Below are 14,197 nucleotides of genomic sequence, written 5' to 3'. Positions count from 1 at the left end.
AGGAGAGGTCCGAGTCATCTGCCAGGTGGAGCACCGGACCTACGACCAGGTGTACAGCAGATCCGTTAAACTCGTCATTGAAGGTGGGTTTCTTACTTCTTTTATTCCTTAAAATATGATCCACAAAATATGTATCATCTGTTAAATAGATCAAATGCTTTTATCTGCAGGTCCGCAGAGCGTTTACAGTGCTGTCACTCTGATAGCTGTCACTAGCGTCATCAGTTTGCTGCTGGTCACCTCTCTTATTGGAGGCTTTCTTCTGCTCTACAGGTATTTTTGTAAAGGTATGTCTTGCTATGCACAATCTTTACCTTTTTAAGTTAGACTTTCCTCTGATATGCAGTTATTAAGATTTTAATTATTGAGGACAACTTGTAAATCTTCTTTCTAGTCTTTCCTAAATAAATGGTCCAACCACAGAAATAGTAAATAAGATTACAAGTTCCTTTAGTGACAATAAGTTCTGCTGTTTGTGCGATTTGCAACCAAGGGGACAGCTTAACCAACATTAATGAACGTTCCCTCCTTCGTTGTGGTGATGATGGTATCCTGATGAAGAACGAGAAGTCTTCACCAGAATAAAGAGATAAATGTTGATGTTCATTGAGCACCAGTATGTATTTCTATCACCCTCTACAGCTCCACTTAGCGTCTCCGGGATCAGCCAACCCCCCACCATCTATGCTCGGGTACCGGCTGACCTCAAATGCACCATCCAAGGGGTGAGGGCTCAGGAGCTCCAGGTGCTGTGGTTGAAACTGAGAGGCCTCACAAACCAGTCAACCCAATCTGAATCCATGTCCCTACTGGTCAGTGAGGATGTGAGCAAACAGGCTTCCCTCCAGTCAGATGGCAGAAACCACACATCTGTCCTGACTGTGTGTCTGATGGTCACTGAAGACAAGACCAAATACCAGTGTGTGGTTCGCTGTAGGGGCAAGAGCATCAGCAGGGAGGCCACCGCCCATGTAAAAGGTGAGGGTCTGTATTTATACCCTGTCTTCTGACATGAAAACCAAAGTTGGACCATCTGGTAGCAGCTGAGCAGAAGTTGACCTGCTCCAGACAATAATGGACAGGAGTTCTGATGGCTTTGTCATGGATGGATTCATGACCATCCACTGAGGTTCTACAACCACAGATGGACTGATTCTAGACGAATCCTGAGGGCTCTATGCGCCTCCTGCTTTTCAACCACAATAAAATCACCTTTGCCTTCTTACAAGCCATCAAGTGTCTTCTACACAGAGGTAATTGTAGCTCATTGTAAGCCACCTAGACTTGAACATGCCCATGTTTGTTCTCAACATGATGGGATATGTCACCGTACAGTATTTTGTGTAAATCAGTCCACCTCTAATGTTATTAAGATCTACAGTACAAGGTTTAGGGTTCTGGTTAGGTTTACAATCTAGACATTGACCAGTTCAACCCAGAAGTCTTCACACCTGGAACAACTCATTCTAATGACTGTGTTCTGTTCTCACTCTACCCACACCTCCAGTGGAACCATCTTTCCTACAGATCTCCAGCATCCCTCAGATCCCCAAAGTGGAGAGGCTCCTGGTGCTGTGCTGTCGGGTGGAGAACTTCTACCCCAATGACATGGACATGGAGTGGTCCAGAAATGACGGGGAACCGGTGACCACCTTCACAAACTTTGGGCCGTTCTCCGACCACAGCCGCCTGTACAGCATGTGGAGTAAAATCCAGCTGTTAATGGCGAGAGAGGACGAGAGCGCCGTTTACACCTGTCGGGTTTATCACTCCAGCTTCCCTCCGCCGGGCTTCAAAGACATCCTGTACCACATCAATACTCAAGGTAGCAGCGCCAAACACCGGCTGAATTTATGCTGTAAAAAAGTAAAGATTAAAACATGTATTTCCTGTTTGCTGGACAGGAACTCCTCCTAATGTGATGTTCATCGACTGTGAACCACTTTGTCCTCCGCTGGATGAAGAGTGCACGCTGCACCTGTGTGTCAAAGACTTCTGTCCAGAGGACGTGTCCGTGACCTGGACTAAAGACGGAGAGCCGGTTCACTCCGGTGTCTTCAACACTCCACCGAGCCTCAACATCAACGGCCTCTACTCCATGTTCAGTTTTCTCAAACTCACTCCTGACAAAAACAACCAGGGTTCAGAGTTCATCTGCAAGGTGGTCCACAGTGCCCAGAGGGAGCCCGAGGAGAGGACGTACTCACTACCCCGACTGAGCCTAGAGGGCAACTGAGCTGTTTCAGCCTACACTATTTTGATTTGTGACATTCACTGCACAGCAGTAGGGTTAAGTAGGCCTAATGATGTGTCTTAAAAACTCCTATCTGGTGCAGTCATTGCTGTCCAGCGATGATATGATGCTCAGGGTCAAGGTTAAGGTCAGGGTCAAGGTCAGGCTTAGGGCTAGGGTGTTTTTGGCTAAACGCAAATGGTATGTGTTGTGATGTTAGCTCATTCAATGACTTTTCATCACTATATCTGATTTCAATCATAATTTATTGGCATTGAAGTAGTTGTTAGTTTATAACGGTTTCCACAAATAAAAGTATCCCATACAGGGCAATTTTATTTATGGAAAAATCTCTTTATCGACAAATGTTTCAGTATCCCTGTTCAGTGTGTGGTCTGATGTTGACAGATTTTATTTAGATTTGTATTTATAGATTTAAAATTTTCTACCCCAGTGTGAGTATGATATTGTTTAACATTTCATTGATGCAACCCTGTGGGTAATGTTTTTGGTTCTGTTGACAATGATGTGGACTGGATTTTCAAAAAATCAATACTGTGGTTGATTAAAAAATACAGAAAACACTCAGATCTAAATTGCATTTATTCTTTTACAGTATTTGCACAGATTATTTTTGAGTTTCAGTGTCGTTAAAAAAAAAAAACTTGATAAAAAGGTGGAATCATAGCAGTGCTAATGTTTTTCATATTTAAGTTTAATGAGTTCTAATTCACAAAACAATCACAAATTATAATCTGTGACATTTGTTCTGATTTTTTTTTTTACTTATTGATGGTTGAGGAAACAACAAAATGAAATGGAAATTGACTTACAATCAGCCTGAACTCACAACTCGACTATGAGCAGCTAACTAATGAATGACTTCTGCTCTCAAGGCATTTGGTCCATGTCCATCCACATAACCCCGACACATATTTAACACTTAAATACTGAAATTTCTTGTAAAACATTTTTTTTTGGATTTTAAAACAGTTGCATTCTTATTTTTACGATTAACATTAAACCTGTTCAATAATTCAATAATGTCTTATAATACCGAACAAAGAAAATATACAATCATCACCCAGCTTCACTATTTCATTGTATCTTCGAGTGTCAAGCATTTCTGTCACCGTTTAAGTCTTTACACTGAATCTCTGGCTCGATCAACATTTGGCAGAAACTCCAGGTGACTTCAGTGATACTGAAGGAATGTGTTACAGCTTTAGTTCACCGTACTTATTGCTTAGCGTTAATCATTTCACAGAAGTGTAAGGCATTAGAAGGCATAGCAGCAAACTATCAGTGCTTATTATTTCAGATACTGAAATTTCTAGAACATTTATCTTTAAAGCAAATTTAAAAAATAAAGCATTACATAAAGCACATCTCTGATTTAAATGAGTATTTCCATCTTTTTTGCTTCAGTTTTTTTGGCAACAGCTTCAAAATCAAACATTTCTGTACTCAAGGAGGCTTTTAATTTGAAGGGGCATGTCTCTAAGTTTGACAGTGAATTAAAGCGGACCGGTTAACAGTGTATATAACAACATAAGACAGAACAAGAGCTCTCTCTTGTGGATGTTGTTCATAGTATTACTCAAGTGCATTGCCACAAAATTGTTTTTTCAGGTCTCCTGCTAACTGCTAGCATGTTGCTAGCTCTTTCCACCTGATTCAGTGGCATAAAACCAGTTTAAGCCTGAACACTGAACCAACCACAGATGCAGAAAATGAGACGTACCCTAACCCTAGCACCTCTGGACCACACCAAAATATTGAGTTTTAAATCTTTTAAGACTTTAAAACGTACTGGAAAGTATCAAACATGAATAAGTCGTATGATGGTAATGTGTTTGAAGCAGGTAAAAACAAAAAAAGCAAAGTTAGTGAAGGATTTGTTGATCAGCTGAATTCTCGGTTGGTGAGGATCATGGGAGCCACCAGGGTCCAGATATAGAGGGACAAACACACCCAGCTGGACGAGATCTTCACCCACACCGCTGGCCATTTGCTGGTGATGGTGTAGTCAGCATCAGGGCTGGACAAATACAAGAAACATATCTGTTCATTAAAGATATAAATATATAAATATAACTGCAGAATTCATTTCACTTGACGGCTTTAGGGCGTTAAATCCAGGTGCGATGCTCCAATATTATAATTTACCCTAATCTGTTCTTAGTCTGCAATCACCGCTAGCGTTAGCACCTGTGGTTTCCTGTTAAGCAGGTCCCTAATCGGTAGCTTCATCAGTTGCTTCCTCCACATACTATGAACCAATGCATAGATTTTAAATGCGTTATGTTCTGTCTCTTCCTGTTCTCTCTGCCTTTTCTTTCTGCCCCTCTCCCTCCCAGTCATTGATTCTCCATCTTTCTCCACTCAGGCAGTCAAAGCAGATGGCCACCCACCATAAGTCTTGGGTTCTGCTCTAGGTTTCTACCTGTTAAAGGAAACATTTTTCTCGCCTCCATTGCCAAAGTGCTGGTCAAGGCAGATGACCACCCACTATGAGTCTTGGGTTCTGCTCTAGGTTTCTACCTGTTACCTGTTTCTACCAGAGAGATTTTTCTTGCCTCAATTGCCAAAGTGCTGCTCATGCAGGACTAGTTGGGTTCTATAAGATCACATTTTTCCCTGCGCCACCTGGAAAGGGCCCTTAAATAACTTTGTGTTCAGACCTGGTGCTAAAAAGTAAAAATTGATTGAAAGGGAAGTAAAAACCTTTTAGTTGGTCGCCAAAAGCTTAAAAGACAACTAACACCAGCGACTAGGTCTTAATCCAACCAGAGGCAGTGCAATAGTGTAAGGCTGGGTGGGGGTGGGGGGACTGACCTGTACCAGTTTGTGAGGGTCATCATGATATAAAGTGAGGCCAGGAAGAGCATGAAGTGGAAGAAGGAGTAGCTGTATTGGACCATGTCTCTCTCGTTGTCCTCTGCCCGTCGGGGTCCGGTCGACTCCTCGGAGACGTCGGTGCTGCTGCCGCCCTCGGCCAGGATGACCGAGTCTTTGGAGGCCATGGTCAACTTGTTCACCTGACTGGTGCTGGAGGAACGGATGCTGAAGGCAAACAGGTGTAAAGGTTAGCTGAGGGGTTAGAATTTAGTTTGATGATGCCTCTGAAGTGGAAACCACTGTTTCATACTGTTAAAATTATTTTCTGTGGTTGACAAAACAACCTAGCTTCTGGTCTAATCACCACATGTTTCTCAGCAGAAGGAATGTAGGCGGATGGCATGAAAAACGGACATTTTTCAAATAGTTTATTAACGTGTCTCATCCTCATTCTCCACAGTGAAGCAGCAGGAGATCAACCACTACGATCGAAAGCGCCCGAACAGAAACAAACTAGAATTTATTGCATTGTTTTTTGTTTATTCATCACCAAGAATTTGCATGTGATGTGAAAAAAATGCAGCTGAGCTGTGAAACGCAGGTCTTATGACAAAACCCTTTTCCCATGGACAGCCCAGAACAATTAAATTACTTCAGATGATCAAACTGGTTCAAGAATCAGAACGTCGACATTATTTCCATGCAAGAGTTTCTAGAACTTGCAGCTGACTTTAAGTCACGAAGAAATAAAAGTACCTGCTGTTAACAGAATGTCAGACGTCTCTCTTGAAACTTTGCTACCAAGAATCTTTCAAAGATCAGTTTTTCAGAATATCCTTTCTGATAAAAGTCAAACTTGTCTGGTGTGAGCGCAGGTGAGCATATAAAACCAAAGTATGGTGCACAAGTCCATACTGACTGTTTTCTGTTTGGGTGAACTTGTCCTTAAAGACTGACAGACTGCCCATCCAGGGATGTAATCTTACCTAGAGTAAAGGATGCACAGAACGAATATGGCAAGCCCCACAATACTCTGGGCGTCCCACCACTGCAGGTACGGGGACGTCGAGACCGGTTCCTCTGTGCCAAGGATCACCACAGCCGTCTGATTTTCTATTTGCAGTGGGGTCAGCGTGGGGCTCGTGATCTGCTGGAAGATACTCAGCAGGCTGGGGTTACATTCTCGGTCTGAGAGGAAGAGGAACACCAAAGTGTGAGAGTCTCCAGCTTCAGCTTGTGAGACCTGCTGAAAGTTCTTTAAAGGAAATCCAAGCAAGCACGAGACATGAAGTCCGTGAAAGCATCTTGGAAATTAGATGAAACCATTCTAAATCATTAGTAATGCTTTCTGCATGGATTCTATGGGGGAATCGATTAACTGCAGCCATTTGTTACAACAAACTCAATACAACACAACTGTCTGGTTTTTGAGCAGAACTAAGAAAAGTACCACAAAGACAGCAACTTTTTCTAGAACTGCAACAATGCAGAGAGTCAAACGCCCCAATAATCTTTGGGGGGGACATCGTAATGACATAATGTCATTGTGATTACAGCATGACTTTAAGCCCTGGGCAAACATTCTCACCAGGCTCGTTGGTCATGGCAGACCAGGTCAGAAACATGGTATACAGGGTGATGATGGAGGACTGGAGAAGACCAGAACGTGGCTGAGAATCCTGGGTAACAAACAGATCAAGTAGTCAGGAGTCTAGAATTCAGATTATTACTAAATGATGTACTAAATGATGAGGACAGTCTGTTGCAGGTACCTGGAGAGAATAAATTAAAACCAAGAAAGTCCAGGAAGACGTTTTTTGACTTGAAAGGCATAGAAGAAGCCAAAAAGCTACCCAACAGTTTGTATGATCCCCAACTGGTAACACTCTGGTGTTACCCAACAATTTACATTTGGTTCTGATGATGAAGTAAGAAGAGGACTTCAAACAAAAGCAAAATGGGTGTAAAACATCTTATTTGACACTAAAATTCTTACTTGTACTTTATGCAGCACAGACACGACTGACGCCACTATGCAGAGCAGCATGTTGACGCTGATGAAGGTCTTGTTGATGAAGCATCCATCAGGCTTGGTGTAGAAAACGAAGAACAGCACGACAGCGATAAACGACAGGATGTAGTTGAGGATTGTGACCCCCAGCAAAGCTACAGGCGGACAGAGGAAGGTAAAAAACACATTCATTATTGATCTACACACGTATGACATGTCACCGTGCTACAGACTGAGTCACTGACCTGCATACCAGAGCCTGGAGTTACCAGTCTCCATCTTTTCCACCCAGGACTCATTCCAGGAGTGGGCAAAGTCCACCAGCAGCACCAGCTGGATCAGAATGAAGAAGAAGGCCCCAGCAGAACCCATGACGAACCATGCTGAGACGACAGAGACATTCAGGTGTCATTCAGGTGTTTATGAAAGTGTCACGAAAGTTTATAAAACAGCCGTCTTACTGTAGGTAAAAGGCCTGTCTGGAATGTAAAAGGCACCAGCTGTCACTGCCACCAAGGCCGCAAACTTAAAGAACCAGAACCTGGAAGCAAACGACACAAATATGAAGGGTTTAATTTGAGATGGGGAATCTGTGGAGGATGTTCTAATGAAGCTAAACAAGACCAACAACCTAGAGTATCCTGGACTGTAAAGTAGACTAGATAAACTGTACAGCAGTGCTGACAGTTACTCATCTTTGAAGTTCATCTTTAGTTAAACCACTAGAACCGAGTTGGGTTGTTTAATTAGCGTTCATTCAATGCTACGCTATCATATATCACATGCTTTCGCATAATCAAGGTTTGATATAAACGGGAGTCAGAACATCGAAGGACAGCAGGAGACGAAGTGGAGTCAGAGATTCTGTGGTGTCAGTCTGTTCCAGATTAGAATGTCAGTCACCAGAAGTCACAAGATAACAGCATCTCAGATTAGAAGCCAGATTAATACCAGTCGGAGCTCCAGTAGCAGACACATCTCTACTGTTCAAAAAGAATCAGCCTTTAGGATCGAATAGCTGTTCAGAACACGCAACTGAGTAACAACAACAAGCCGAACAGATTGATTAGGGTCAGGGAACACGAGGGATGGACGTTAGCCCGGTGGAAACTTGTGCTTCAGTCTGTTTAGTCCAAATCTGAGATGTTTGGTCCCACCCACGACGCACTGGAGGTGGACGTACGGGAGGGTTCCCACTGTGAAGCATGGAGGAGGTTTGATGGTGCAGGGGGGGGGGGCTTTGCTGGTGACGGCGTTGGGGAGTTCTTCAAAACTGAAGACACCCTGAACCAGCATCTGAACCAGTGTCATCCCATCAGGTTTGAGGTTAGTTGGACCATCATTGTCTTTTTGTCTCCACAGAAGAATACAGTCTTCTTTTGTGTGTTCATGTTATTCCTTAAAGCTGCCCACTGCCTTCATGTTCTTCTCTTATTAAAACTCACTCATTAAAACGGTCCAGAATTAGTCTCCCAGGCCAGAACCCATGGGAACCTTCCTCCTGTGTCTTTCCCACCGTGTGTTTCTGATAAAATATTATTTCTTTCCTACTGGGAGTGTTTTGTTTTGGACACCTTTCTCCTGTATTAAATTGAAATTATTACAAGCAAGAAATAAACTTCATAAAAGGTGGTTTTCTTCACGTTTTTGTAAGGTACCTTTTAGAGATATCTTAGATTACAGTTTGACTGGCTTTGAACTGATAAGAAACCTTTAGGACCGTTATGGGATGAGACAAAACGTGGAAGTACAGATATTTAAACTCTCTCAAACATCCCAGTCGTCCCTCCCTGGGGAGTTTACGCACCGTTGTTTGGCTTTTCATACTAGTCCAGTTGAATCGAGTCAAGACAGACACCAGCACCCCAACCGGTGTCTGTTCCTGCTTACCCGTTGTGGACGGCAGCGCGGGGGTCTCTGCTGTTCTTCACATTAATCATAAGAATGGAAAACCCGAGGAACCACATGCTCATGCCAAAGCAGACCCGGTACACCGCCTTGTAGCCCACGAACATGTCGCAGTTGACCTGCATGCTGGGGAACGAGGAGCTGGTCCCGTCCTCACAGAAGTCTGGAATCTACAGGAAATCACAGGAAGTCATGTTTTCATTTCATAAAGCATCGGTGAGCTGGACAAGAATCTTTCCCAAGGGGTCCAGTCGTACTCTTTTTAGCTGTTGATCGACGCCAGGAGACAACATGATGCAGGCCACGATGGTCCCCAGCAGTAAGATGGACGCGTAGATGATTCTGGTCACTGTGGAGTTCCTGGTGCTCGGACAGCAGCTGCACATCAGACAGGTGGCGCTGCTGCACAGACATGGCACCTGAAGACAAAAGAAGAGTTTGCGTTTTAAATCTATGTGCTAAAAAACAAGCTTTGCTGAATATGCAGATAAATCCTGACCCTCCCAGTAGTATTATACACCCTTTGTTAAATGTGTATATACGATATTTTATTAAAGGTTGCTTTTACATAAAGAGTCATCCTTGAACTAGAGAGGAGCTCCTGACCTCCTTCAGCCACACCTGGGAGGAGTCAGGAGATAAGGAGGCCTGGAAGTAAAGAAGTTAATACCCCTGCAGGACAGACGACTAAGTCCGTACTCAGGGTAAAGTATGCCAGACAGAAGACAGGAAGCTTCTGACCAACCAGGCTAAATTCTGTCCCGACTCGAACCACAACATACTCTGGAGATTTGATTGTTAGCGTAAAAATCAAGGCAAGCATTTGTCTTTATTTTATTTGAGCGACAGGAAATTTTACGTCTCGGCTCCCGAGGACGGATGGGGCGACCGTGAACCCTGACCCGAACCGGAACCCCAACTTGTTCACTGAACTGTCCAACGGATGTTTGCAGTGAGCAGCGCTTGATTTGTAACGTATTTGTGTTTTACGCCGATGAATAAAGTTGGCACTTAATTTAGTCAAGTCAGTTTTACCCAAGTTTTGTTTTTACGTTACGATAAAATAATTATGTACGATTTAATTACACATTAATATTATTATTTATCAGTTTGTAAAGAAACTTTAACACCTGAATCATGTCTGACTGTTTCTAATGTTGGTGGAACATCTCATCCAAATCCACCCCCACACAAAAAGTCATCAAAACCTCTGTCCCACTTTCTAAACAAACAAACAAACAAACAAACAAACATGGGTGCCCATGCCCCCTCCCGCTCTAATAATCAGGTTAGTGTGTGTGCTGTCTGTCATTAAGCCTCTGAGCGGATCTGGGTTATGAGATCAGGGTGGACCCTCAGTTCTCCCTGAGTTCTCCTCCTCATTCCATCTGTGGACAACATCTAAAGACGCGTTTTGGTTTTTACAACCAGGTGACAAAGCAGAGTTAACCCCATTAATGCCCTTAGGGGGGGGGGGCAGATAAAGTGCGCCTCGTCTGCGCGCTCTTGAGTTTTGTCTGCTGACCTTCACGGAGGACCAGCGGGTCACGTGATCACCGGAGCAAACAGCGGGTTCGGTTTATTGTTCGGAGGGTTTCGGGCCGAAAGTTGAGTTAAAGTTAGCTCGTTTAGAGGGACGCGTTAATCCGTTCGGGACGCGGCGGGATTTACGCGCGTCGGTTTAACGGTAACGCGCACGTGTCCGTGGATCGGTTCTCACCGCCGAGAGTCCAAAGGACGGAACGGGGGGGGGGTAGGACCTGCCCCAGATATCACGGCGGTCATGAAACGTTATAACAACACGCTTATATCGCACGACATAATTGTTTAAAGGCAGTCAGAACTCACCCAGCTGGCGACGGAAAAGGCCCCCAGGACGGCCCCCATGTCTGGGGCGCGTCGGTATATGTGTCAGTGGAGGAACCAGGGGGGTCGGGACCAGGGGGGGGTCGGGACCGGTCCGCTTCACAGACACCGGGTCCCGCTCGCTGCGCTTCGAGACTGTCGGTTCAGACCGAGTCACCCGGTAACGTGTGACCCGCGTCATGGCGCGTTCACGTCCGGCTTGTACCAATCAGACCTTAAGGCGCTTGATGCCCCTCCCTGCCTCACTCACCCCCCCTCCCCTGTCTCGTTCAGTCCCCCCCCCCCAGCTGTCTTCCGTCTCTTTTAGGAGACAAACACACATTTAGTTTGTTAGTTTGTGTCCTTCCTGTTCCACTTCAGGTCACAACCTGAAGCGTCGGGGCAGGTGATTGGTGATTGCCCACGGTCCTGCCCCGCCCCTCATAGAAGTGACTCCTCATAGGTGGGTGTGTGACCAGCCACGCCCACCTCAGCAGCCACTCCCACTCAGGTGTATTCAGCATCACTTTCTGTTTGCAGACTGATTGTTTTTTGTCTCTGGTTTGGACCTGTCCTACTTCTCCACCCACAGGTCCAGGGGTTTGTTTTAAATTATATATTATTTCATTATGAATTTTTTTTTTTTTTTTAATGTAAAAATGTATGATGTGTTCTAGTGGGACACATACAACACACATGGAAGAGAACCCATTGGCTCCTGTAGGGGTGCTCTAGGATGGGTTGGAACCAAGCTGGCGGTCTATGCTAACAGCTATGCTAACAGTTTCGTGAGATGATTCCTTGGCACGGGCTTCATCCTGTGAAGAGTCGATGAAAGAGGGAGTAGAGACACCAGGACGAGTCGGTTTGAGCTGGAGACGGACGAGAACGTTTCATCACTAGATGGAGACAAACCACAATGTTCTTGAGTAACCTTTGCTGCTGCTGGGGAGTCTAACGTTCTAAAATTACACTTAATATTGCATTAAAAACACATTCATTCATAACACGGATAAAGAAAACATTGACATAATGCATTGCTGGTTTTATCGCGTTAAGATTTTCTTATACCTAATAAAAATACGATGATCAATAACTTGAAATGAACACTAACTCACAATCTCACCCAGACGGCAAACAAGTGTTTCGTTATCCGAAGCCGAAACATTCGGTCACTGACAATAAAACGCAGATAAACGGATCACAAGAATAGAGATCATAGGTTAGAAGTGACATTTATTATTTTATCGTTCAATAAAATCGCTGTAGAGCAGCTGTGGCCGAGGGGGGGGAGCGTCAATCAAACAAGAAGGACAAGAACAACAAAACATCAGCTGCAGCCAGTTGTTATCAGGACACCTCTGCTGAAGCAGGCAGCACTCAGAAAAGACTTTGCTGTTCCATTATATAAGTGTAGAAGCAGGTCAACAGGTTGACCACCATTCTCAATAGAATAAAGTAGAATTGCTCTCAGTAGCGTGAATAACCATAATGCGTGTCTCCTGCACAAGGTTTTGCTCAAGTTGGTTTGATATTCGATCATTTTGGAGGATATAAACAAACTTGAAGATGTTAAAAAGAAACCGACAAACGGTTTCTGGTGGAGGACATCGTGAACGTCATTTGGGAAGTGAAAACTAGGACGTCAACATCAACAGCATGACCTCAGCTCACAAACCACACGGTACCGAATCTAATTTAGTCAAACCTATAAATAGGAATAAAACACTGTTGGGGCCCAGAGGGCTGGAGTCATTTGGAGAAATCCAATTGGATGCTGTTATTTCCTCCATTAGGAGGCATCTGTTATCTATTAGCTGTGGGCTTTTACTCACTAAAAGCTCATTTTTTAGTATTAGTCTAGTCAACAACATGACTGGGATGTTGCTATCTCGCATGCAATCTATGACACATGCAGTGGTATGAAAAAATTTGTTTGCCCCTTTCTTGTTTTCTTTTTTTTTTTTTTTTTTTGCATGTTTGCCACACTTAAATATTCCAGATCATCAAACAGATTAAAATATTAATCAAATTAATTAATCAAACACAAAATGCAGCTTTTAAAATGACATTTTTTTTATTATTAAAGGGAAAAAATTGGTTGCCCCCTAAACCTAATAAGCCATAAGCTTCAGCGCTGTGGGGGAAGTTTAGCAAAATCATTTTTGCAGAATTGCTGTACTTTTGCCCCATGTGGAAGGTTTTCACACCACAGTAGTTTGAGATGAATAAAGTCTTTCTTAGAGGATCCAAACTGTGTTTCTACAAAAAGGACCGACGGAGATATTTCCCTCCGAGGTCAGGCTGAGGTTGTTATCAGGAGTCCTGCTGAAATAGAAACAAAATAAATGTCGAAAATGACAAAAATTCACGTCTGTGATCTTCTACTGTAACGTAGGTCATTGTTTGATTGGCCCCAGCTGGTTAGCCATATCAGTCAGAAATTAGCTAACCCTAAAACATCGACAAAAACAAAAGCGTTTCATACATTTTTCTGGTAGAACAAAAATGTCTTTGTCGTTTTGTGAATGTAGGACTTAAACCTACGAGGTTCAGTTCCTCCTTCTGCCTCTGGAAACGCTTCCAACACACGATTCCAAACAAGATTAATGAAATAACTTCTACTAAAGTTTGTACAAGACGCTCTTAACGTGTCTTTATAAAGTAGAAGGTAGAACTGTCGACATGAAACACAACGTCGTTCTCATGCCATGTGCGGCGCCTCAGGAAAAGGGCGGACCAACCACCGACATGTGGTTTAGAGCTTAGATTAAATTAATAAGACTGTTCTGTTTTGCTATGAAACTGTTTTGTTCTGAAATCCAACCACACAATGAGGCAGGAAGTCACGGGCGTGACCTCTGGTGACCCTTGACTTGTGAGAAACTCAGTGATCCATCAGAACTTATAACACGTAGGATATCCTTTCTGAAGAACGCTGAGGAACACAAGAGCTGTAAGTGGCTTCTAAAGGGGAACAATAAAGGTTGAGTGAATAAAACACTCTGTTGTTCCTCTTTCCAAAGCGACTGTGAACACACGTCTGCTCATAAAACACACGGAAGCGTTGTCACATGATATCGCAGGAACGTGATGCCGTTCTCACGGCTTGGTTGGCGTTGCAGATATTAAACAGCTCCCACTCCCTCCATCAGAAATACACTGGTCCGGTTTGACGGCCTTGATCCCAAACACATGACAAAACCCGTTTGTGTTCCCTGTCAGATAAATATTAGCGTCTCGTGGACGTCGTCTCACACTCGTCCGATAAACACCGACCCGCTGGAGGGACGCCCAAACAAAACACCGGGATTTCAGGGAATTAGCTGCAACATATTTGACTGTTAATCTCATTCAAA

At 43.7% G+C, this 14,197-nt stretch overlaps 1 protein-coding gene across 1 annotated transcript; it reads right to left on the bottom strand.

Annotated features, from left to right (window-relative positions):
* Positions 1-2,818: 2,818 nt before the first annotated feature.
* On the bottom strand, positions 2,819-11,068 carry si:ch73-267c23.10 (serine incorporator 1). The gene is made up of 10 exons (XM_068316150.1): positions 10,842-11,068; positions 9,251-9,412; positions 8,976-9,163; positions 7,547-7,626; positions 7,331-7,468; positions 7,071-7,240; positions 6,663-6,753; positions 6,061-6,262; positions 5,072-5,299; positions 2,819-4,274 (listed from the first exon to the last, which is right to left on the bottom strand). Exons 1-10 carry the CDS (start codon positions 10,878-10,880, stop codon positions 4,139-4,141), a joined length of 1,434 nt encoding a protein of 477 aa, XP_068172251.1. The 5' UTR covers positions 10,881-11,068; the 3' UTR covers positions 2,819-4,138.
* Between the last annotated feature and the right edge of the window lie 3,129 nt (positions 11,069-14,197).

This window comes from Antennarius striatus, chromosome 5 (assembly GCF_040054535.1).
Source record: "Antennarius striatus isolate MH-2024 chromosome 5, ASM4005453v1, whole genome shotgun sequence".
NCBI classification, from domain to species: Eukaryota; Metazoa; Chordata; class Actinopteri; order Lophiiformes; family Antennariidae; genus Antennarius; species Antennarius striatus.
This window is presented reverse-complemented; position numbering and strand designations above follow the sequence as displayed.

Bases quoted from the DNA above. Each gene is read 5' to 3' on its own strand.
- si:ch73-267c23.10 (XM_068316150.1), bottom strand. From the start codon at position 10,880: ATGGGGGCCGTCCTGGGGGCCTTTTCCGTCGCCAGCTGG. The intron at 9,413-10,841 runs GTGAGTTCTGAC...TTTTGTCTTCAG, and splicing joins CCTTTTCCGTCGCCAGCTGG to GTGCCATGTCTGTGCAGCAG. The intron at 7,241-7,330 runs GTCAGTGACTCA...GTCCGCCTGTAG, and splicing joins CTCCAGGCTCTGGTATGCAG to CTTTGCTGGGGGTCACAATC.